Source organism: Vipera ursinii (assembly GCF_947247035.1).
Source record: "Vipera ursinii genome assembly, chromosome: 2".
NCBI lineage: Eukaryota > Metazoa > Chordata > Lepidosauria > Squamata > Viperidae > Vipera > Vipera ursinii.
This window is the reverse complement of record NC_139513.1, coordinates 215,237,627-215,263,251: the sequence shown is the minus strand read 5'-3', so window position 1 is coordinate 215,263,251 and position 25,625 is coordinate 215,237,627. Positions and strand designations below refer to the sequence as shown.

General features: G+C 36.8%; 1 protein-coding gene across 1 annotated transcript in view; it reads left to right on the top strand.

Annotated features, from left to right (window-relative positions):
* FOCAD (focadhesin) overlaps positions 1-25,625 on the top strand; it is a 157,370-nt gene that overhangs the window by 104,502 nt on the left and 27,243 nt on the right. Inside the window, exons 22-28 of the mRNA XM_083352870.1 lie at positions 2,514-2,606; positions 5,469-5,557; positions 7,240-7,281; positions 8,417-8,525; positions 9,029-9,145; positions 17,042-17,280; positions 19,573-19,662. Of these exons, the coding sequence (XP_083208996.1) occupies positions 2,514-2,606; positions 5,469-5,557; positions 7,240-7,281; positions 8,417-8,525; positions 9,029-9,145; positions 17,042-17,280; positions 19,573-19,662 (779 nt within the window). The remainder of the gene's footprint in view (positions 1-2,513; positions 2,607-5,468; positions 5,558-7,239; positions 7,282-8,416; positions 8,526-9,028; positions 9,146-17,041; positions 17,281-19,572; positions 19,663-25,625) is intronic.

Below are 25,625 nucleotides of genomic sequence, written 5' to 3'. Positions count from 1 at the left end.
GTGGAAACTTCACCAAAGGTGGCATTTCTACTGCACACTTTTCCCAAAAGCTTTCCACAATTTTGGCCACTAGTGTACTTTACCCTGTGGTTTATGTAGAAAAGTGTCCAGGCACTACAAGTGGTGCAGAATATTTAAGCTACTTTTAGGGGTTTTTTTAATAGTACTAAATCAATTGTGCAGCTTCCAAGTTTTTTTTTTTTTTACTGAGCCTAGTTTAAGATGCAATTCTGAAGGATTGCCGGTTTTTTTTTTTAACCAAAAGAATCTTGGGACATAGGAATCAAAGTCAAAGTTTTATCTATGTCTGTACCCCAATTATTGAATGGATGTGCCTCAGCTGGAATTAATTCCATTCTTCAGCAGGTAGTTGTGAAGTGTCTGCTCTCCTCGGTGTTTCTTGGTTTTTAAGATTTAGAACTTCTATTATGGTTCACATAGTGTGGTGGGATGGAGGGTTTGTTGTCACTGTGTGTTGGGGGAAGAGAGCACGGGGGGAGGCTCAGCTAATCTCAACGTACACATGTACTTTGACAATAAAGGTTTATTATTATTATTATTATTATTATTATTATTATTATTATTATTATTATTATTATTATTATTCTGCTGGTTAGAATGGTACTACTTTATTTCTAATGTTTCTTATTATTCAAATTACCCTAAAAATCTGTGACTGCCTTTTAAGCACTGTCATTGAAAGAAAGAAATGAAAGAAACTGGGTTAAACATAAAGAAGTTGGGTTGAATATAAAATTGAAGTTGGGTGTGTTTTTTTAAAAAAAATAAATCATTCTAATGTTTTTTATAAAAAATATTGAAAAAAAGTGTATTATAATCCAAGTTGGTTTGTGTACATTGGACCTGGATGGGTGAGCTCCTAGTGCAGATGCACACAACCAGGAAGCTGAATGATGTTGGATCAGTCGTTTTATCTCTGAATAGTTTCACAAAATGATTTGTGGGGGGGGGGGAAATGGAAGTGGGGAGTGGCAAAATTTAGTTCCTACATATTGGTGAAACAAATCAAAATGTATATGTTTGTACACCAAGATGTATCTGGGTATCTGTTATATAGTAGTCAGTATTTTTGTTGACCTGAAAAATGCCAGGTTCTCATAACTTGACAGGCTTCAAATGCCTGTCATGACAACTAGCAATGTTTTTGGTTGAGGCCATATTAAAAATAATTGGACACAGGAAACAAAAAAAACCCTGATTCTTTTGCCTGCCATACAATATTATGAGACATAATAATGCACCACAATCATTTTAATTACAGTGCTCTTAAAAAAAAGAAAAGAAGGGAGCTTTGAAGTCCCAGAACAAACAGAAATAATCCCAGGCAATTTGCTGTAGTAAAACTATTTTACAAAGAAATGTGAAGTTGTGCTATTAGTTTCTTAAAAACAAAACAAAACCTGACTGTGCTTATGTTATATCTTAAATGATACTTAGCCAAAGTAGATTGAGGTAATAAAAGTTTCCTATTCCTATATATGGATAATTGTTCCGGATTACCTACGGCAACACCTGCGACCGGCGTCAACTTCCCTCCGCCCAGTGCGCTCCCACAGAGAGGGCCTCCTCAGGGTGCCGCCGATCAAAGAATGCCGATTGGTGACCCCCAGGGGGAGAGCGTTCTCTGTGGGCGCGCCAGACCTTTGGAACAGCTTACCGGTTGAGCTCCGGACGGCCCCCGACCTTCGCTCCTTCCGGCGCGATCTTAAAATATTCTTTTTCGAACAAGCTGGCCTGGTCTGACGGGATGGGGTTGGGTTTTTAAAATTAGTTTTTAACTTAATATGTATTGATTTTATGGGCATGATGTTTAATGGTTTTTTAATGGTTTTTTAATTTTTGTATCTGATTTTTATTATGTATTGCCCTGTTCACCGCCCTGAGTCCTTCGGGAGAAGGGCGGTATAGAAATCAAATTATTAAATTATTAAATTATTAAATTATTATGACTAAGATTCTATTGTAAAATATTCAGTAATTTATTAATATAGTGCAATTAGTGTAGTATGGATTTAAAAACCAAACTTACTTGTAGTTTACAAGTCCTTATAGTACCTCAGATTTTTTTTTTTTTTGAATTATGAAATTTTCAACAAGATGTCTGTTTTGCTACACAAACTGGCTTTGAAAGCTTTCTCAAAGTGCATTACTTGGTTTATTTATTCCCTTAGCAATTCCCTAAATGTTTAGTAGAAGAAGGAAAAGCAATTTCTCATGAGATAAGACTTTCAAGACAAGCTGTATTGTCCTTTGAATGACAGTCTCTGCATGAAAAATCTGTAAAACTGAATAACCACAAGGAAATATAAAAGTAGGAGTGTATTTATTTATAAAAACTTCAAAACTGGTACCTGATACAAAGAGGAAAAATATCTGATAATGGCAGCGAACCAATGTAAATTTGAGATTTTGGGTGTGGGTGTATGTTTGTGTGTGTTACTTTGTATCTGCATATTTTTTGTTGAGTTTATACTCTTTTCTTTGACATGCAGGTTAACATTCAGCCTTCAGAATGGCATCACTCCTTGTTGCTGCCTCATTCCTGGGCTGGATTTATGGAGAGAGCATACCATGCAATTTTACAAGTATGAGATATAGCATATACAGTATATCAATGGATATTCTTATGTTTTTTTCCCCATAGTGGGATGAACTTTTTGTACAAATACATAAGTAAGGAAGTATGCCTGATGCATTCAGAGTTTTCAGTTACATTGGGCTCTTGAGAAGTCTGAGTTTAACATTAGGGAAAGATGGGTTTAAAATGTCTCCTTAAGATATGATATGAGTATAAATGTCTATGATAGTGTTTCTCAACCTTGGCATCTTTAAAATATGTGGACTTCAACTCCAGAGTTCCCCACCCTAGCCTTCTGGGAGTTGAAATCCACACATCTTAAATTTGCTTAGGTTGAGAAACATGGTCTAGGATATATTTTTTTAATTCTGAGAATACAATTTGAGGGATTTCATAAAATGACTCACAGCCATGTAACATATTCCCTCCAAGTTTAAGATCTGATATATTTGGGACTGACTGGCTCTAATTGCTTCTGCCTGTCCAATGAGATCTGGAAGATTTGGCTTACCTCAAAAATAGTGACATAAAAATTAAACATCCAATAGGGTAGGGTTTCTGAAAGATATGTTCTGAATTGGAATACTATATAAACTCAAGGAATGACATATAAAATGAAGTAAGTAAATAAAGTGTGCTTATTATAATGGTATGCCACACTCTGGATTTGAAATGGAGAAATAATTTTCAGCATGTAAATTTAATGAAAGTTATCTGTTCCTGCCAGCTCACCGAAGAACCTGCCAAATGGATTCCCATCTCAGTGCTATAGGTTAGGGTTCAATCCACACTGATTTTTGATTAAATCAATCCTATTGATTTCAGTGAAATTTAAGATATCTAACACAAGACACAAGACCCACGTGGTAGGGTGAGCTCCGGTTACTTGTCCCAGTTCCTGCCCACCTAGCAGTTTAAAAGCATGCAAATGCAAGTAGAGAAATAAGTACCACTTCGGTAGGAAGGTAACAGCATTGTGCGCCTCAGCATATAGTCATGCTGGCCACCTGACCACGTAAAAGTCTCCAGACGACACTGGCTCCCTCGGCTAAGAAGCAAAGATGAGCCTTGCCCCCTAGAGTCAGAAATGACTGGACAGGGAAAACCTTTATCTTTACCTCCTACAGGGCTGTATCGAACACTGTGTAGATGGGAAATCACTAATGGAACAGATTTTGGGAGATCTTCCCAAAGATTGGGAGATCTGGAGCAGTACTGTGTAAAGCTGGAGGAAGTAAATGAAGTATTATGCGACACTGAATAACATTCTGGGTCTGTTAGAAATATAGAATAATTTCAACAAATTTTGCTAGTGCATTTGTTCTTCATGGCACTGCAAAAACATCCACTGGCATCCACCTATCTAATTCTAGGATTTTGTTTAATGTTTACTGTTACTTTTTTTTAAAGAAATAACTTACATCGTGGAAATTTCCATTCTAAAATCCTGCATCATAGTTACGCAAACATTTGAGAACCAGAAAAAGGTGATGGGTGTTGTTTTTTTTAAAATGGCTCTTGGGGAGTCTAAAATTAGAAAAAGTTGCATATAAAATGTTGCCTTATAAATCTAATCTGTTTCCAACAGGTCTTTTAAAATATCTTTGCATTAATTTTTTAAAAAAATTGGGCAAAAACAATATTGCAGTACTGCAGTAATGACAGTAAATCATGAAAAAAAGTGTAATTGCAACTTGTAAAATTGAAAGAATTGTACAGTTTATTTGTACCTTTTAAAAAAGTGTAGGATTGTTATGAATTGAAATCATAATCTATAAAACATTTACTGTACTAAAAGAAAATATTGCATGTGTTTTTTTAAAGGCCTCTTTTGGAATTTTTCTAAATTTTGTTTATTTTATTAAGATCGACATGGCAACATAGATAAAGAACCAAAGAGTAGGATCTATTCTTTTAAGTTCTAACTTAATTTCTTTCTCACATAATTTGGGGTTGTTAACCATGAGTGAACGCAATTAAATTCTTTTTGAATCTGTGTTTAACTTTTCACTTAACTAGACCTGAATGAACAAGGCTATCTGTTAGGTTGCAGTAGTTCAGCCATGAACTACAAGAACCTAATAGCTGTTAAATTTGTGTGTGTTTGTGTGTGGATGTATGACTTCAAAAGATTAGAGTAAACACTATGCATATCATTAGAATGAAGAAACATAACTTTGAAGAATTTTATCATTATTATTTATCCATGTTACTAAAAATTACATTTTCGTAATTTGAACATACCAGATAAATGTGACAAATAACTGGGAAAGTTACTTACTTTAGTTACTTTTTCACAAAGATTCAGTATTGCATATACTTTTTTCTAATCTTTAGATCACAGCAGAATTTACAGAGTATTCTGTAAAATTTACAGAGTATTCTGTAAGAAATAATCTCTTTTCCTTTCCCTACAATTAGGAAATTTAGAAACTTTCTTCTAAATATTAGAATCATATCTCTTGGACAATCTTGTGATAAATATCAGCAAGATATTTAAGCTGAATGCAATGGTTGTTTAGTAGTAAAGCACCAAAGAACTTTCCCCAAATGATAGCATCAAAGCATACTGACCTGTCTAGATGTACATTACATTTTAGAGAACTCTCCAAAAAGTTGCAATCATTAATGAAAGTAATCTAGGCCTCTTGAAGAGATGTATCTTCATTATTCAAACCTTAAATTTCAGATTCCATCACTTAACACATGGTTTATTATGCAGAAAAGATTCATAAAGAGCATTTGGATTTAACTGTGGAATAGTGCTCAGGGGAAAGGTTACGTCTGCTATGTAAGGGTTCCCTTGTAGAAATCTCTGGATTACTACCTATGTAAGTACCCCAGCTGATTTTTTGTTATGATTACACAGGGGAGGCAAGCTGAATTGGAGATGCAGTTAAAGCATGGAAAAGAAGAACTAGAGCAAGTGCAATACAAGCAATTTACAGCCTGGCTCTGGTAAGGCAACGACTATCTGCTCCTTGTCAGCTAGAACAGTGGTGGGGTAGTAGGGAAAGAATCAAGTAGGATAATTTAAAGGATTCAAAGTAGTAAGTTTTACAAACTTTAAAAGTGTTAATGATAAAAGCCAGAAATGATCTGGCAGAGAAATGGCAAATACAAGGCGTAATCACGAAGAATTGCTTTTCACCACTAGCTCTTCTTTTCTGTATGCAGAATTTTGATGACGGAATTGGCCAGCATGTCCCTAAACAAGTTGCTTACATCATTCTGAAATTTCTTTCTGGGTGTTCAGTAATTGGATGCATGCAGGAAAAGCACTTAGCGTTTAAATGCATGACTTTGTTGTAATATCAGTGACCGTACTTCAGTTTTTTATGTTCAGTATATCTGAATATATGGACTCAGTGTAAAAATTTGCCCGGTTGTGATTGCAATATAGAAATATATGCATATTAAATACATAAATTTAATATTTATCCAATATTAATAGTCTGTTTCCTTACTACATAGCAATCTAAATGTTGCTAAAAACATAGCCCCAAACCTCATATTTGGTAGATTATTTTCAAGGTAATGTCAACTGTGCCTCTAAACATGAACTAGAATAAAAACTAGAAATGCAGCTGTGAAGTGGAAAATTGTAGGTAGTCCAAGATTTTCAGGTTCAAGTTTTGGAATCTGAAGTTTATCTTGACAATAAAGGCAGTTATCTAGTCTCAAGGAAGACCACACCTCATTGTTGAACTGTGGGTGTTCTATACATGCTTGATTTATTGCACTAGTGATAAATAAAGAAGTTTTGATTGTGATAAACTTTCTTATAATATTCTTACGTTCCTGTATAAGAAATAAATTTAAAAAGATTAATCTGTCTCTAGACACAAAGCAGAAGATAATTAAAATAAACATTTGCTTGCTAGTGAGGATTGGTTTATTATGAATAGAGATTATGTGAGAAACATTTTAATAAATAGAATTTCTTTGAGTTTGCCTAAGAGAATGCACAAATGTAGCTTCTGTGGCTACTCAACATAATATGGTCAAAAGAATATTTATTATTTTATACTGATGTAAAATTGTGATAAAATAATCTGAAGTGAAACAGTGAGAGAGGTTGCTCAGGAGTCTACACAGATCAACTATCTCCTTATTCTACAAATCCATCAATGCTTCAATAAACCAACCAGTTCTAGTGACTGGAATATTCAGAACCTCCAAGAAATCTGCAAACAATGCAAAAAATGGGTTTCCCTGTCACTGCAAAAGTTATAAATCTCAATCTATTGTTTTCATTCTGTTCTATAAATACTTTAGGGATCCATACTGATCTCTCTTTGGTGGATTACTGCCTCTTCTAGAAAACTACATTTATCAGCTCAGTATTTGAGCAGTTCTGCATGCAATTCAGCAACAGAATTTCGGTTGATGCACACTATCAGGAGTGCACATCCATTTTTTAGAGATTGCCTGGAACAGGATCTTAGCTGGGGGATGATTTTACAACCAATTACGGTTCTTCCATCTCTGGTCTCCCCCATATTTTGCTTGCTACCCAACTCAGACCCTTTAGGATGCTCCCTGATAGATACTCCACCACCCACACCTACCACCCACGAAATTTGAACTGTCTTATTCTATAGTACATTCTTTACTTTCTTGTTTCTCTCTTTTAACAGGGTTAGAGATATGCTAACTGATGCAGTCAAAGGATCTTCCAAGTAAGATCTTTGCTTCTTAATAAATATAGGCTGTGGTGTTGATGATTATTATTATTTCTATTATTATTATTGTTGTTGTTGTAGTTGTTGTTGTTGTTATTGTTGTTGTTGTTGTTGTTGTTGTTATTATTATTATTATTATTATTATTATTATTATTATTATTGTCAGCCAAATGGTCAAACTGGGTTTGGCAGTCCTTACCAAGGATCTAGGATAGGCAGATGTGGATATTTAATGGTGTTACAGTTACCATTACAGGATGGAAGCTGTTCCCAGTAAAGCCATCTTTTGCAATTGACTGATGGTGAATATATCAATGCCAATGGTGTTCAAAGTGATGCTCCAGTTGTTTAGGGATTGCACCCATGGCACCTATTACTATTGGTATCCTTGCTTGCCTTTGCCACAGTCGTTTTATTTTTATTTGTAGTTCTTTGTATTTTGTTATTTTCTCCAGTTCTTTCTCGTCTATTCTGCTGTCTTCAGGCACTGCCACGTCCACTATTCAGACTTTTTTGTCTTTCTTATCGACAGTTAAGTCCAGGGTGTTATGTGGCAGGTGCCTGTCTGTTTTTGTTGTTGTTGTTGTTATTATTGAAGTGGGACAATCTACTTTAAACAAATATTGTTATTACATCCCTTTCATGATAAGCTTTCCTTAAGAAGCAATATTTGACCAAAGATTGTTTAAAAGAAAATCTTGCTAAAAAAACGCTGTCCCATCATACCGGATGAACAACTGCAAAACAAAGTTGCTTTCATAGGTCTTATTAACTCTCTCTCTCTCTCTCTCTCTCTCTCTCTCTCTCTCTCTCTCTCTCTCTCTCTCTCTCTCTCTCTCTCTCTCTCTCACACACACACACACACACACACACACACACACACACACACAAATTAATATTTTTGTTCTTATCACTAAATATAAGATAATTTCTCTATTATCTTTATTGTGGGCATTAACGTACTTTCAGAATTCAAACATTATATATGCTGGGTGGTAATCCTAAAATTTGTAGAACTTAAAAGTTTTAGAAGTTACCATATTGGTGAAAAGGGATGGCTTTTCCATTCGATTTCTCTAATCTCATTCTCCTTCCTTTATTTCATTGACAACGGATACATGATGTTCAACAGGGAAAGCCCAGTGGTTAAAGGGAATTGTCTTCTAGCATTAACAGGACTGGCAGTTGCTGTTGCAAAGCATGAAAAAGAACTTACTTCAGACATTGAAGAACAATTTGATGTGAGTCAAAAATGACTTGATTGCTTTAACTGTAAAATGAATACTGTATACGTAAACGTTCATAACTGACCATGAAGTTCTAGCATAAGGCACAATCAGGTACATGAGTTTTATATTCAGTTGCTTAAAATATCGCTGAAAACATGAGTAGTTCATGTCCACGAGAAGAAAAACAATGATGAAAATCTATATAAATTGCTTATTTAAAATTGCCATCCCATATTTGTTTGACCGCTATGAAAATTACTTGCTACAGTAATAAAATTAGAGTTGTACTCCACTTCTTTTTGAACGGTATTTTTGGGGTTATATTTTTTGAATGTCATTCAGTCTTTATGTCTACATGTACATATACATACTAATTCTGGAGTATTTTTCTTATAATGATGCCTAGTGTTCTATTGTTGGTCAGTTCATAAAATTATTACATAATTTAAATAACTAGATTTTTTTTTTAAAAAAGAAAGTTATTAGATAATTTTCAGTGCTTTTGTTTTCTGCAGACTGAACCAGACTTTCTTCCAACAAAACACTGGCTTTCCATGGTGATCGATACCCTCCTTAGCATCGTAGACAGTCACTATTGCCCCAAGGGGCGAATCTTCCCTTGGTTCTATCAGGTGGGTCAAAGGAGATTTTAGCAGAAGAATCATTATTACAATTGTACTTTTTGGCAGGGGTCTCCAACTTTTCTAGCTTTGCGGATTGGAGGAGAAGGGAAGAGGGGAGGGTTCTGGGAAACAACGGGTATGTGCAGTCCCATTTACACAAGAGGCGGGTGCACATGCCCGCTGCTCGCACAAATGGAGTTTCCAGCGCGAGCACCTGCCACTCACACAAATGGAGCAGCCCAGAGGTTGGGGACCGCTGCTTTATTGTACTGGGGGGTGGGGGAAAAAATTCATTTGGATTTTACTTGGTTCATCTGGGCTTTTAGAATAACCTTACATTTGAAACCTTACACATGGAATCTATTCTCATTCTCTAATCGTAGATATGCCTTCAGTGTAGATCTGTCAGCAGCATCAAAAGCCAATCAGAAATCAGCTGAATTCTGGTAAAACCAAGCGGCTTTGGGTACATAAAGTTTCAGGATCCTGGAGCTTAACATTTTTAGTTTTTTATGGAATTGCACTTTCCCAGACAGAATCCGTGTGAAGCTTGGTCATCCTCCTGGACTCACAACTCCTGCTTAAAGACCAGTTGGTGATCATGGCTAGGAGATCCTTTGCACAATGGACAACGTCAGATTGTGCACCAGTTGTACCCTTTCCCAGATTGTAAGGCCGTGCGTTTAGTCACTCATGCCCTTGTCATCTTGTTCTTGGAATACTGCAGTGGTCCAAAGTGGTCACATCACTTTGGTAGAACCGGTAGCTAATTTTTTGTTGCCCTGGCCCAGAATGGACTTCCAGAAGTGGCATCCACACAGAGAACTGGTTTTCACATATGTGAATCCCACCACTGGACTACTTCAATGCACTCTATGTTAGAGTACCCTTGAAGAGCACTTGGAAGCTACAACTGGCACAAAATGCAGCAGTGCAAACAGTCTTAGGGGTCCTGAGGTGGCCACGTTACACCACTGTTGTGCAAACTACTGCTTTGCTTCCAGGTATAACTCCAGGTGTTGGTTATCACCTTTAAAGCCCTAGATGACATAGGTCCAGTTTCTATGAAGAACTGTCTCAACCCAATGGGATTCCTCTGCCTCATTTGCTCTGACAGAAGTGACATGCTCCAGATCCCATCGGCCAAGGAATTGCAACTGGCAGGGTCCAGGAGAAGATTCTTTTCTCCCACCCTTTGGAATATTTCCTCCAAGTTGAGATCTGCCCCAACTTCATGGCCTTCTGAAAGAGCCTGAAAACCTGGCTTTGCCAACTGGCTTGGGGCCCCAATGGAGACATACCATTTTGGAGGTGGCTAGTAGACTAGTACAAGAACTCACCTCGACTCTGTCTATGCTTTGGTTTTTTTTAATCCATAAGTATAACTATATATAGTTATAGTTGTTATAGTTATAGCTATATCTAGTTACATATATACACACCCATCTTTTAAGCTTTACCCTACCAAAAAAGCATCAGGCCTGGAATCTTCTCAAAATCCTACCACAATCAACTTTTGTGATATTATTATCTCAATTCCATGCTGACTGTGATCATTATCTTCTAATCTGTGGCCCCTGACCACTGAAAGATGGACTGTCTTTGTCATAGATAGTGGCTACCGATTCATCATTGCTGAAGAAATAAAAGATTAAAAGGCTGTATGTATCTCATTTTGGTCAATTACAAGCAGAAAAGGCGTAGCTTTTTTTGGAGCATAAGCAGAGTGCAGCTTTAAAATGTTGTTTTAGTGAAGTGAGGAAGAGTCTGAATGAATGGGATGAGTAGAATAGCGTTAGGAAGGTTCAAAACGGTTGATAACAAAGCTTAAACAGCACGCAGTCTTTCAGTTTTGTAAGTTAGCGCACTCTAAGGAAAAAGTATACATGGCTGGCAACATTGAAATGATCACTGGTATCTCAATGTTAATCTCCCCCCCCTTTCTCTGGAATCTTTGATATCACTTCTTCTATGCTGTGAAAGAGACTATCTTGTTACAAATGGCTGTGTTCGAGGAATGATGCAACAGGTGGGTGAGAGAAAGAACCAAACGCAGGGACCATTGTCAGTTACCGTATAGTGTCAGTCAAATGAGACTTAAAATGTTAACTTTTTTGTGCATAGTGTCATAGAATTGTTTTAATAATATATCTCCAATTAGGTGTAAATTACTAATAAGCTACTTCTTTAGAATGTATGGGCACTCAAAGGGACCCTAAGGCAAAAAACAAATAAACAAAAAACCTGCACTGCAGAACCCATTCATCTTATAGGAGGTGACCATTCATACAGCTTCACCACCCAATGTTTTCCCCCAGGATCTGATTCTTCTGATTTATGGGAGGTGGAATGGAGATGAAGATTTACACGCAAAAGCAGATTTGCAAATAATAATAACAACAACAACAACAACAAACAACAATAATAATGTTGGAAGGGACCTTGATGGTCATCTAGCCCAACCCCCTGCTCAGGCAGGAAAGCCTATACCATTTTGGACAAATGGCTGTTCAGTCTCTTTTTTTAAAAAACTTCCAGTGTTGGAGTATTCACAACTTCTGGAGGCAGGTTGTTCCACTGGTTAATTGCTCTGTCAGGAAGTTTTTCCTTAGTTCTAGGTTGCTTCTCTCCTTGACTAGTTTCCATTTGTTGGTTCTTGTCCTGCCTTCGGGCGCTTTGGAGAATAGCTTGACTAATAGCAACCCCTGAGATATTGGAAGACAGCTATCATGTCCCCCCACGTCCGCCTCTTCATTAAACTAGACATACCCAATTCCAGCAGCCGTTCCTTATATGTTTTAGCCTCCAGTCACCTGATCATCTTTGTTGCTCTTGTCTGTACTCTTTCTAGAGTCTCAACATCTTTTTTACATCGTGGTGACCAAAACTAGATGCAGTATTCCAAGTGTGGCCTTACCAAGGCATTGTAAAGTGGTATTAACGCTTCATGTGATCTTGATTCTATCCCTCAGTTAATGCAGCCTAGCACTGTGCTGGCTTTTTTGGCAGCTGCAGCACACTGCTGGATCATATTTTTTCTGCTTTTGGCTCTGGTCGCTTAGCCTCCCTCTCTCCTCTCCCTTCTGCTGCTTCTGTCCTTCTTTTTAATAAAACTCCCTGTGTACATTATGCACTTTGGCTGTGCCTCCCCACAAAGTTTTGGAACGGATAGGAGTGACAGGAACAGAAGAGGTGTGGCACTTGTGTTTTCCTCTGTTCTAGTATAATCACATTCAGCCTGTTTTTGCAGTTAAATAAGATGGCTATCCTTTTGGACAGAGGCTTTTATAGAGAAGTGAAAGGTCCAGCAAATAATTAATTGCAGATTTTCCTAAGGAGCTAAGGACTCATCTAAGTGGTTTGGCAACTGCGGGTGGTGGAAATATGATAGGGCAGCCTTTCTCAACTTGCTGATTTGTAGATGTTTTACATATCAGCTCCCACAATTCTGACATGAACTAAATTTGTGTTGGCCTGTGGATTATGGGAATTGAAGCCCAACATATTTGAAAACATTAGTTGGGGGGAAACTGCTGTTCTACGATCTATTCTAAATGAGTTTCAGTTAAGTAGGTGCCGAACAGGTAGGTGGGGCAAAATAATAACTCTTCTTGTCTAAAGACATCAAATGTTTGTTAAAGAGGGATGAACAGGATTTTGTTTTTTTCCAACCGTTGAATTAAATCATTTGCATGTCTTTGATTAGAATCAAATCTGGGAGGAATTCTTCTGATAGAAAGTCTACTTGGGCCACTCTAGAAATATTTGTACATTATGACTTGGTTAGTTGGACTATCTTGGGATCAAAATTGATGTCAAATTCCTCTATATCAACTTGATATTTGAGATAATTCTTTCTAGGAAATTATATATTTTATCCTTTTTCTCATGCTAAATGTATGCTATGGAGCAATCCAAATTTCATAATATAAAAACTATTTTATTGAAAATTGGGGTAGAAGGTGGGATTTAAAATTAGGCTCAATATATAAACATGAAGAATCTTTTTCTATGTCAAAGGTCAAGTATTAATTAGTACAAATCAGTGGTAATATTTATAAATCCAATATTTGTTGACACCTCAACTGGGATCTGCAGTATTTTCTATCTTAGAAATGTCTAATCTAGTGCAAACCAAACTTACAGCGGTGTCACAAAACAAGTTACAATTATTCTTTATAAAATTTGATATGCAAATATTAATGGTCAGGTAGAATAACAAATTAATAATTTATATTTTCTAGGATGACAGTGGGAAGTTGTGTTAACATCAAAGCCAAAAACTTCAGTAAATCGTAGATTACATCTTGCTCAACAAACTATTTTAGACTTCCTAGACTCTATTGCAATTATATAGAAAAGGATTGAGTGAACTATCATGTTGAGTGAAATACAATGAGAGTAATGCTTCATTTAAAACATATGTTTGTATAGTGTCCTATAATCATTTCATTTGGAGAGGAAGATATTACATGTATTAACTCAGCATTGAGACAAGATTTAATAATCTCAGATATTCATATTTTTAGAAGTATTTATGTATTGCATGGAAATTAACATCTGAACAAAGAAAGTTGATTCTCTTGCTTATAGCTAACGCTGGGAAGATAAAATACAGCCCCAACTACTGAGCAGTCTGCAGAATTGATGTTAGCAGTTTAGAAACGAATCACTTATCAGCCTAAATTAGTTATGGGTGATTATAATGAAATATGGCCAGCAGTCATTGAAATGCTTATATAGAACATTTATGAATGCATATGTGTCCATGAATACCTCCTCTATATACCGTGTTATCCTTTCTAAATTCTTAAGGTTCTTTTGTTTTATTATCTTTCTATAACTTTATTTTTTTTGTATGCAGTTAATTAAGTGAAATGAAAAAAAACTTTAGTTGTTCCCAAATAGGTCCATTTGGTAGTTATCTGATTTCTGTGCTTAAAATAATTTCCAAGGCATAATTACCTAATGCTCAGCATGATTGTTTTTCCTCTAACTTCCCTTGTATTTTTTATAAATCCACCTATAAACTGTATGGCTTCTGAATTTTTTTTTACAAATGTGACTGATTTTACTGCTTTGAAATAAATGTCACTTGACTTCACACTGTTCTGTTGTTCCAGTTGCTTTCTTTTTTTCCTCATTATGCAAAGTGTGCTTCTCAATGTAATTTAGCCACAGTTAATGTTGCCTCGAAGGGAAAGATATAATTTTGTAGTTTGATGATCAGTCCTATAGATATGTATTCAAAGTAAATCCCATTGAAAGTAAGGCACTTAATCATAGTTACTGGGTTTTTAAGATTTCAGGGTATTTCTTCCTCTTGGGAGTGTATGTTTGATCATCGTAAACTGCTGTTAGTGCCTACAAACTGACAGGTGAGCCTAGGTGTGTTTATACACTTTAAAATAAACAAATACATTGAAATGTGTATTAATAATTAAAGTGTTTAGTTCCCTTGTATTTTGTATTTGATGTTTCTGCAACCATTACATATTCTTTTCTTTTTCACATAGAGCTTTTATTGAGGTTTATTTATTTATTTATTTAATTTAGATTTATATACCGCCCTTTCCCGAAGGACTCAGGGCGGTTTACAGGTTGATTCCCTTCTCCTCCTCCTCCTGCCTGCTCAGGAAATTCCAGTGAAGTTATACAATGAATTAATAATTTTAATTTACATATATATATATATATATATATATAACTAACTGATGAGAACATAAAGAGTTCGAAATGATCATCTTAGCCTCCCAAATTCTTTATTAGCAATTTGAATAATTTGCACAAATAATGAGCTGTCATAAGTTGACTAGTTCCTGTGGATAAGCCCTGAGCCGGGCCAAAACAGGAATGAAAGAGTTAATTAGCAAGGTCCATTCAAAAAGCCTTGACAAATACTTAAATATATATATATATATATATATATATATATATATATATATATATATATATATATATATATATATATATATATATATATATATATATATATATGCATCTTTGGTTATTCGGGTTTTTCCCCGCGTAGAACTAAAGGTGTAGGGGCGACGTTTCGACGGAATCCCATCCGTCATCATCAGGCTGGTGGCTTCTGCTTCCTTCTTCTGGGAGAAGCATGTGGCTGTTTGTTCCTCTTTTTTAAACTGCCAGAGGGGGTGTGTTCTGTGGGTGGTGTGCTCTGATTGGGTGGGGGAGTAAGTGTGTTCTGATTGGGTGGGAGTGTGTTTTGAATGGATGGGCTGGTCTCAGCTGCCAGCCTTAGACCTGAGCTGGTGAGTTGTGCTGCTTTTGTTCGGCTTCGTGTTTGTGGTGGTGCCATGTTTTTATAGTGGGTGTCAGTTTGCTTATTGTGTGGTTTGGAGGGGTTTAAAGTGGCTGATGTTGCAGCTGTAGTTAGGTTTCTGTTTTGTGGTTGTGCCTCGTTATCATTGTGGGTTCGGATTTGCTTTTTGAATGGTTGTGTGGTGGTGATGTCATGTGGTGTTATCATGAGTTTGGGTCTATCATTCTTGGTGGTTGGGACTCGTCTGTCAACATATATATATGTTTAAGTATTTGTCAAGGCTTTTTGAATGGACCTTGCTAATTAACTCTTTCATTCCTGTTTTGGCCCGGCTCAGGGCTTATCCACAGGAACTAGTCAACTTATGACAGCTCATTATTTGTGCAAATTATTCAAATTGCTAATAAAGAATTTGGGAGGCTAAGATGATCATTTCGAACTCTTTATGTTCTCATCAGTTAGTCATACCCTTTATCTGAGATTCGAACCCGGGCTGATTATATATCAGGCAGTGTTTTAACCTCCTGAGCCACGGGTTCCTTCTCTCTTATATTAGCTGGAAGGCAAGGCAAATGTATGTTTAAGTATTTGTCAAGGCTTTTTGAATGGACCTTGCTAATTAACTCTTTCATTCCTGTTTTGGCCCGGCTCAGGGCTTATCCACAGGAACTAGTCAACTTATGACAGCTCATTATTTGTGCAAATTATTCAAATTGCTAATAAAGAATTTGGGAGGCTAAGATGATCATTTCGAACTCTTTATGTTCTCATCAGTTAGTCATACCCTTTATCTGAGATTCGAACCCGGGCTGATTATATATCAGGCAGTGTTTTAACCTCCTGAGCCACGGGTTCCTTCTCTCTTATATTAGCTGGAAGGCAAGGCAAATGTATGTTTAAGTATTTGTCAAGGCTTTTTGAATGGACCTTGCTAATTAACTCTTTCATTCCTGTTTTGGCCCGGCTCAGGGCTTATCCACAGGAACTAGTCAACTTATGACAGCTCATTATTTGTGCAAATTATTCAAATTGCTAATAAAGAATTTGGGAGGCTAAGATGATCATTTCGAACTCTTTATGTTCTCATCAGTTAGTCATACCCTTTATCTGAGATTCGAACCCGGGCTGATTATATATCAGGCAGTGTTTTAACCTCCTGAGCCACGGGTTCCTTCTCTCTTATATTAGCTGGAAGGCAAGGCAAATGTATGTTTAAGTATTTGTCAAGGCTTTTTGAATGGACCTTGCTAATTAACTCTTTCATTCCCGTTTTGGCCCGGCTCAGGGCTTATCCACAGGAACTAGTCAACTTATGACAGCTCATTATTTGTGCAAATTATTCAAATTGCTAATAAAGAATTTGGGAGGCTAAGATGATCATTTCGAACTCTTTATGTTCTCATCAGTTAGTCATACCCTTTATCTGAGATTTGAACCCGGGCTGATTATATATATATTGTTACCAAATAAAAGGCAAAGGTATGCAGAGTCACACTGTCGGAATCATTGTTATATCTTTCTTTTGCTTTCCTAGTTTGGCATGCAATGTGCTGAATCCTTTTATATGCAGAAAAAAGGATCAAACTAAGAAACTTTCGGACTTTTCTTTTGTGTCCTAGAAATCCTACTCTGGTGAAAATACCGCAAGTGCCATTGCTCGTTCCTGCGCTGCAACCTCTTTGTCTCTCTTGGTGCCCGTTTTTATTGTATCCTACAAGGAAAGGGTTGAGGAAGTCCTGAATTTACTGATTGCCATGTTACCTGGGAAACCAAATGCAGATGAGTCGCAGGCTGTTCAAATCCACATGAGCCTTGCATTGGGGATGTTTATTTCACGCTTGTGCGAAGAGAAAGTCAGGTAGGAATGCCATCATTATAGCAGGTGTGCAAATAACTTTTGCTTCCTCCAGTGCTAGATATTCAGATTATGCAGAGCAACATGTTTAGCCTTCTGCACTTCACAGTTTCCCAAGCCGTTCTGCAGGATGCTTTCCTTTTGAATTACTTTCTTGGTCCGCCATTTTCTTCCATCTTCCATTATTTCACTGCCATGTAACTGATTGTTTTTCCTTTCTGCAAGATTGCAGTGGTGTCTGAGGCCTCTGCGTGGGCTACGTTTACAGTGAGAAAGCTCCTTCAGTGTGGACTTTTCTGCAAAATCAAAAGTCCTAATTCCGCAGTCTAAGCTCTTCCCAACCTAGTATCCTCCAGATGTGTTTTGCTATAGCCCATCCTCCCTAGCCAGCATTACTGTTATCTTGCTGAGTGGAACTCATATAAAATGTCCAACATCTTAATAGCTCTGGATTGGATAGGGCTTTCTTAGTATTTCAACACTGCATAATTTTGATACCTTTTGTATAAGGAGCAACAGTAACAAAACAGATTCACTCCTGACTTTACATTCATATCCCAAGAAGGTTTTAGTGAGCATCATGTAAAACAGTATTACTTTTGAGTAGAAAACAAGAGACAATTCTGAATTATTCCAATCTCAAAATGAAAGGATGTGAAGCAGCCATTGTATTAAAAATAGTAATAATCAAACTTTGTATCTGGAGAAGAAAAGGCTGACTAAACTTTTTTTAAAAAAAATCTCCATAGTGCTTGTTTGCCCCATTGGATTGTAACTTCATTTTCTACTTGTATATTCAATATACAAAAGTAGATTTATCTACTGATATTTGAAATAATATGTCTTGCTCTCTCATGTCATTCTGCTTAAAAGTGATTACTAATATTTCAAGAGGTTACAGTTATATAATTTTCCCCCCAAGGTTGTTGAAAAAACTGCTTGGAAATACAGTATAGGAGCAATAAAATCAAAAGTAGTTAAAGACAAAATAGACAAAATAACATCAGTGCATTGTACGTGGGGGCAAAGTTATCTCTCTACTGTTAATAAAAAAAGGCAACTCAGTATTGTATAATCTAAGCAACTACTCATAATAATTTTCCCAGCTATATCTCCCTCCATCCCTCTCTCCCTTTCCTCCATCCATCCATCCTATTTGGGACTTATTATCGTAAGTCAGAGAGGAGTTTTTTTTTCTTTGAGAGACATACCGTACAAAAGTGCAGGCTTTGATAGTTTTATCAGAAAAAGGAAACCTACATTTTAAAGAAAGTTGCTATTTTTGAATCTGACAACTGAAAGAGAATAAAACGGATTCAATTTTATATAGCTATTTAGCCCTGCTCTTGCAAGATCATTTAGGCTATAGTACTGAACAAGTGATGAGAGTTGAAAGGAAATAGATTTGCACACACTCACTGCAGTCTAAATTAGTCTTGAGAATACTTAGTAATGGAATCAGAAGGATGGAAAGATTTATTTATTTATTTGATTTATATACCGCTCTTCTCCCGAAGGACTCAGGGTGGTGTACAGGGCAATAAAAATAAGAATACAGGATACAAGATTTAAAGTTAAATGATTGTGCCCAATGTAGTAAGATGGAAAGAAAGGCAAGTTTTCTGGAAAATTGATTATGAATCCTACATTTCCCTTTTTCCTTCAAAGCTTCTGTTGCATAAAGAATAGAGTCAAGGGATAAGGAATTTCCCTCTCTTTTGGTCTTTTGAGAGATGTATGTCAGAAATCAAAGAGAAGAAAGAGAAGTTAGCAACACCTCCCATTGGCATGCTCTCATATGATTATGGATGCTGCTTTTGGAGTGTATCGCAAAAATAATGACATCCGGTGATTCTTCCAAGTTGGGTTCCTTATTGTTTCATGCCTAGAGACAAAGTTTTGCCAGACTGAGGACTCCACTGACTGCATTTACAATATACTCTATGAGCGATTAGGGAGAGTCTGTCTTCATCCTCCTTCTCTCACACATAAGATCTGGACTGAGTTGCCTCTTATTCCTTTGGAATGCACACACCCTCTCCTTGGAATCCACCTCATTACTACATTCCATTACATTGTGTGTTGTGTGGAGTCTCTGTTTGTGTGTGTGTGTGTGTGTGGTTCTGTCACCCATGTATCTAAAATGTTAATTTGTATTATGACTGGAGAAGAATATATAAATAATAATAGCAAATTGGTTATCAGATCAGGAAACATTGTAATAATTTACAAGACTTAAAATGTAGGGAAATGTACCATTAGGATATATTATTACTACTACTTTTACTCCCCTAGTGATGTAGCCGACAAGCAAATGAATCTCCTGTTAAGGAAGTCTCTGGCTGCATTAGAAGATTGCTGCTTCGACACGAGTCTGGAGTACAAGTATGTACGTTTATTTATTTGTTGTAGTGCTTGAATTTTGATGTGTAGGGTAATGTTGTGCGTAGATCAGGGGCAGGAATTGTAATTCTCCAGATGTTGAGCTATTAACACCCAGTAAACCCAAACTGGAGTAGGATTCTCAATAATTCACCAACATCATCTGGGCCCAGGCTTAACAGAATTAAAATTGGACCACAAAGCTTAGTTGTGACTCCTTGCTGGTCTCGTACCAACCACATATTATTGTCCTAACTCTAAAATGTTTTTGAAGAAAAAATTAGGCAATGTACATGCATATTCCTGAACTCTCTATAGGAAAAATGTGGCATAACTAGAAGGAAAACATAGGAGGAAATTTTTTAAATAAACAAAAGAGATATATTTTTTAAAATGCCTTAGACTTTTTAGATTATTTAATTTTATTGTAGTTTTTGATGTGTGCCATACGTTTTCCTTTTTTTAGTATTGTGATTTGTATTGTTTGTGATTCGTATTGTATTTGTACTGTTTTCTATACAGTTTTCAATTATGAACAGCATGGTAGAAATGGAGCTCTCACCTCACAATCAGGGGGCTGTGAGTTTTGAGCCTAGGTAGTGGCAAATATTTCCTTCTCTGGGTACAATGAGTCATTGTCTGCTGTGAACACTGGGTGGGCATCAGGAAGAGCATCTGGCCAGTAAACGCTCAGCTCCATTCAGTCGCCCGAACTCCACTCCAAAGCAAGGGATTACAGGGTCGTTCGAAGAAGAAAAAAAATATACAGTTTTCTATTACATATTTGGATAGTACCAGTGCAGTGAAATAATCTTGGCTATTACATGGTAAAAAGGGGAGAGGCATGCTACATTTGTAATATATATTTGCTATAAATACAATAGGGATTTAAAACATCTCCAAAAGGCAGGTATGTACAGTCATGCCCGCTGAAACAAGACACGGTCTTGTTTTATTGGATTTCATTGTTTTCTTCCCACAGCTGTGGAAGAGTTTAGAAATGCCACGCAGTATGTAGAAAACCGTAGGACTGCTTCATTCATTACAGGTTTTTTTCCCCCTAAACTGGAGTATAATTTGTATAGGAAAAAATGTATGCCATGTGATCCAAAGAATATCTATTTTGTTATGAACACATGGGAAAGTGCTTTTAGGCATTTGATTTTTTTTAAATTCTTATTCTTATTCTATGGAAGGATATCTATATGGTAATTTCCTGCAGAGTTGTTTGTAGCAACCTAACTTAAGGAATACATTTAGAATTTAAAATACAGCCCACAAATATATTCCTATGTTCTCTGGCTCTGTTTAATAAATAGATCAATGTATAGTTTAGGAATGTGCCGGGATGGAAAAAAAACTAAGCAGAAAAAGCAAAGTCCATAATAAAGATAACTGTGAGCTGTCGCTTAGATCCTAGACCTAGACTGAAGATTTGGAGCATTTAAGGTGAATTGAAGGATAGCGATGGCCTCATGGAGTCAGCCAATGTTGACAGGAGACTATTCCTCTACAGGTTAATTAATAAAATGCACTCTTGAAGCTTTCATGGGTAAGGTTGAGTTGAGCCTACCATCTCTGGAGCCTGTTGTTAGAACAGACATGTGCTTATAATACAGTCTGAGCTGCAAGAGCAGCTGTCTCACCCTGCTCCTTTATCTGGAGGAGCTATTGTGTTAATTTAACAGCTGGAGATTGGATGTAAAGTATGGATGAAAGGAAATTTACTTAGGTCTGCCAAGCAGCAGGCTAGAACTCCAGGTGTTGAGCAAAATAGCTGGGAAATTGGGAAAAGACTATAAAATGTATGGGAAAGTGATGCTGGAAAAAAACACATTTAAAATAATATGGGCCTTGGGGTGTATCCTGACTATTAAGGCAATTGTCAGAATCAATGTTTAGGCAAAAAAGGCCATTTTAGAGGTGGATTTCAGGTTTACACTTTCAAAACCCATTTAAATTGTAAGCATTAACGAGTCAGCCTTCTTCAATACCTAATGGCCTCAGCTAGGTTAAAACATTTTTTTTTCCATTTTCATCCTTCAATTCATTCCTTTCCCCCCCCCCCTCTTATTTTATGCCGTGCAGAATAAGTGTTCAGTCTTCTTACTTTCTTTTGCTGTTTGAGAACCTGACACTTGGAAGCAAAAAAAGAAATACCTAGCTGTGCAAATGTATGCAAATATATGCAGATTCCATGTTTCACTGGCAGAGATTTTAGACTTTTCTTTGGCACCGAGTAGATGCTGCCCTCACTATAATCTAAGGAGAGCCGAGTTTAGAATGGAATTGGCATTGCTTGACTGTCTTCTGGCATGGTAGAAGGCACATATGGTAAAAGAGAGAGGCATTAGCTACATTGCTTTGCAATGCCCACTCTTTCGTGTCTGAGTGCCCATGTAGCATAAGATAAAAGCTTGGTAATTGTAGCCAAATTAGCTTCCCCCCCTGCCAGCCAAGAGCAGATGGAGGTACAGTGCAGTGGTAAGGAGATGAAAGGTTAGGATCATTTGCCTCCTATTTTAGGTATAGCTTGGGGCAAAATGAAATAAATAAAAATCTGGCTGTTACCGATACCGCATGTCATTATATTTTAGGCTGCAAATATTGTTATCTCATAAAATATTTGAAGAGATGGTATCTCAATACCGCATTCTAAAATATAGATTTAAAAACTATTTCAGAAATGTAATAATAATAATAATAATAATAATAATAATAATAATAATAATAATAATAATAATAATATAATAATAATAATTAATAATAATAATAATAATAATAATAATAATAATAATAATAATAATATACAATTGGAAGGTACTTGGAGGTCATCTAGTCCAACCCCCTGCTCAAGCAGTAAACCCTATACCATTTCAGACAAATGGCCGTCCAGTCTCTTCTTTAAAACTTTCAGTGTTGGAGCATTCACCACTTCTGGAGGCAGGTTGTTCCACAGTACTCACCTGGAGCATGTAGTTTTTCTAGGGATGTACACAAGGAATTCATATTTTTATAGAAATTAATTGTTCGACATTAGGGCATGTATCAACCACACAGTTCACCTCAGATGCTGAAATAGTTATTTGGAAAACAGTCCGATTTGATTGAAACATTTCGGATTCTGGACACTTTGATTCAGAGCTACATGTGAACTAAATTTTGGAATCATAATTTTTTCTTTTGTTTTATACCACCCAGAGTCACTTGCTCATGAGATGGACGGCTCTATAAATTAGTTAAATATTGAGGCTCTCATTGGCCAGTCTAGGATATCTACAAAAGTAGGCACAGCAATTCCCCCCCCCCCCCGCTAAAATTTAGTCTATAAAATCCCATAGAAAGAAATGCAAGGATTTTACAAAGGGGAAATTTTAGGCAGAAGTGGATCTTCCTTAAATATGTAATTTTCACAGAATTGATCCTACAGAGAAACAAGTTTAAATCTGAAGACAAAATACGCTAAGGGAATGTCAAGCACAGGAAATCGGGAATTCAGGCAGTTCAAATGAATATAGGTTTATTATATGCTAATGTTCTTTCCGAAACCCGAGCTATTACTGGCCAAAGCAAATTAGCGGTAAATAAGAGTCAACGGAGTGCAAGGTGGGCTGAACTTGTAAAGGACGCAAAGGGACTTGAGAGTGATGATGCATTTGACCCCCTCCCTCGGGCTCCGTCTGGTCATCTCCGACAAGGATTTTGACATCTCTCCCTTCTTTAATTCTCCCATGTGGATTGTGTAGTCCGCCCTCACAATGAACTGAGAGTAAATAACTATTTATTAGCATTACAAATATGCACACTATATTATTCATAATGGTGTGCGTGTGAAATAAAATGCCCATAGAGCACAGAGCACACAGGGAATTAAATAAAAGGCTCACAGGAGGAAGGGCACTGTAAGGCAGAACAATCTATAATCCAGCAAGAAAGAGTAATTACTAATATATTCAATGTACTCTAGAGAACTACAGAGGGAGCATAGAATTCAAAATAGCAATTAAGGCCCAAGTAGAGAAAGAAAAAGGTATAGCAGAGCTTGTGCTTGTAAGGGTGGATGGGATAGGATCGGAATGAAATTTGACGCCGGAGAAAATGATGTTTTCTCCACCTTCATCATCTGTCTTTCAGGAAGTTCAGAATTTGATCCTTTCATTTTGGAGGGACTCCTCCAAAACCCTAACCCTGAGGAAAACTCTCTTAAAATTCAGCTCTGGATAGCCACTGGAAACCCTATTTTTTTCCCTCAATATGCTTTAATTCCCTAAATCAGGGGCATCGACCTCCATAACTTAATTGTGTATTATGAAAAGAAGGATTTGCCTTTTGTGTGACGTCTTACCATAAAATATATTATCAATCAAGGCTGCTGCTTAACCACTACCATCTAGTATTTTTTAAGAGGAAGGAAAATACACCTTTCTGAACTAAAACTGTACAGTTTTCATAACGAGAATGTCCCATCATTCCACCTGTTGGTTTTCTGAGGATTTGTTTTTGTTGTCCTTCTTCATTTATTTTTTTTTGCGCTTCTGCATTTTGTTTTCTGTTTAGATTCCGCCCCCCCCACCGGCCCCTTTCTCCACACCTACAACACCGTTTCTGAGCTGAGGGAAACTAAAGGGGAGTATTCAAAATGAGACTACCCGACAGTTTATACTTGCAACAAACTATTTAAAAATAAGCATCTGACTGTCACCACCATTCCATTTGTGCTTCCCTTTCTCTCTGTATTTTACTCGTGATGGGAACCTTCACCATCTTGATCGAGCTCATGGGGAGAGGATCCTTCTTTCTTTATTTTTCTTAACATTTTACAAAGTTTTGATTCGTTTGTGGGTTTTTTTTAACGGTCACTAAGGTGTCAAGTTCAATCTGTTTGTAGTCATGATCATTTGTTATGGCTGCAGTCAAAGGATCAATTTTAAAAAAAAACCAAGAACCTTTGTGCATCAAATCTGCTTGTAGATGAGCTTCACTCACACAAGTAGAATTCCTGTCTCCCTTTCCCAACTGCAGGCAAGAGATTCCCTTGACTCTTTAACACAAGGTTTTGATCTTGGACAAGAAGCTGGGCATTGATGAAAATCACTCAGGAATTTCTGTGATTTGATGGCAGTCTCAAAACGGTTCTTCTCTGTGTTTAGAAGCATAAGAATATATGGTTCCTGGAACGTATTGATCATAAATGCTTCTAAGTAATCTAATTGAAAAGGTTTACGGGGGCCAGCTTGTTGAGATGGGTATTTTTTTTAATAGTTTCACATACAGGTAGCTTTTTTTTTTTTTGATAGGGGGCAGTTGCAACCTACTTATAAGACTTCATTGCCATCTAGTGGCGGATTCCTCGCAAAGTAATGTTTAAACATAAGTATTAGGAGTGAAACGCCAAGAAGGGGCAAGCAAAGAACACGCTGGATTGATAACATCAAATTTGTTACAAAAATGGACATCCAACCACTGAAAGAAGTTGTGCTTGATGGGGTAGCATAGAAAGCACTTGCCTAGATAGTCATCAAGAGTCGGGCACAACTGAATGGTTAAAGCCACAACAATGAGGAATTGTTATACCAGCATTAATTTTTTCTTAAATATCCATTTCATGAACTGAATCAATATGTTTCAGTTCTATGAAGGTATGATTATACCAGGGCCATCACTGATATAATTTTTTTTTTATGTGGCACTTAACACTAGCCAGTGAAGAGAGAGTAGAGGAGGGGGAAGGAAGTAGGAAGGTTGGAGGGAAAGAGGAGGAGAAGTGGGGAGAAATGGGAGGGGTGAGGGAAAGAGGAGAGGAGAGGAAGAAGAGGGAAGTAGGAAAGAAAGGAGAAAGGGAGAAAGAAAGTAGAGAAGAGGGAAGAAAGAGAAGGAGGGTGGATACAGTGAAAGGGGAAATGGATGAGCAGCACCCAAACCTACGTGTATGTATTTACGTATGGCGATATATTTGTTGACTTGTT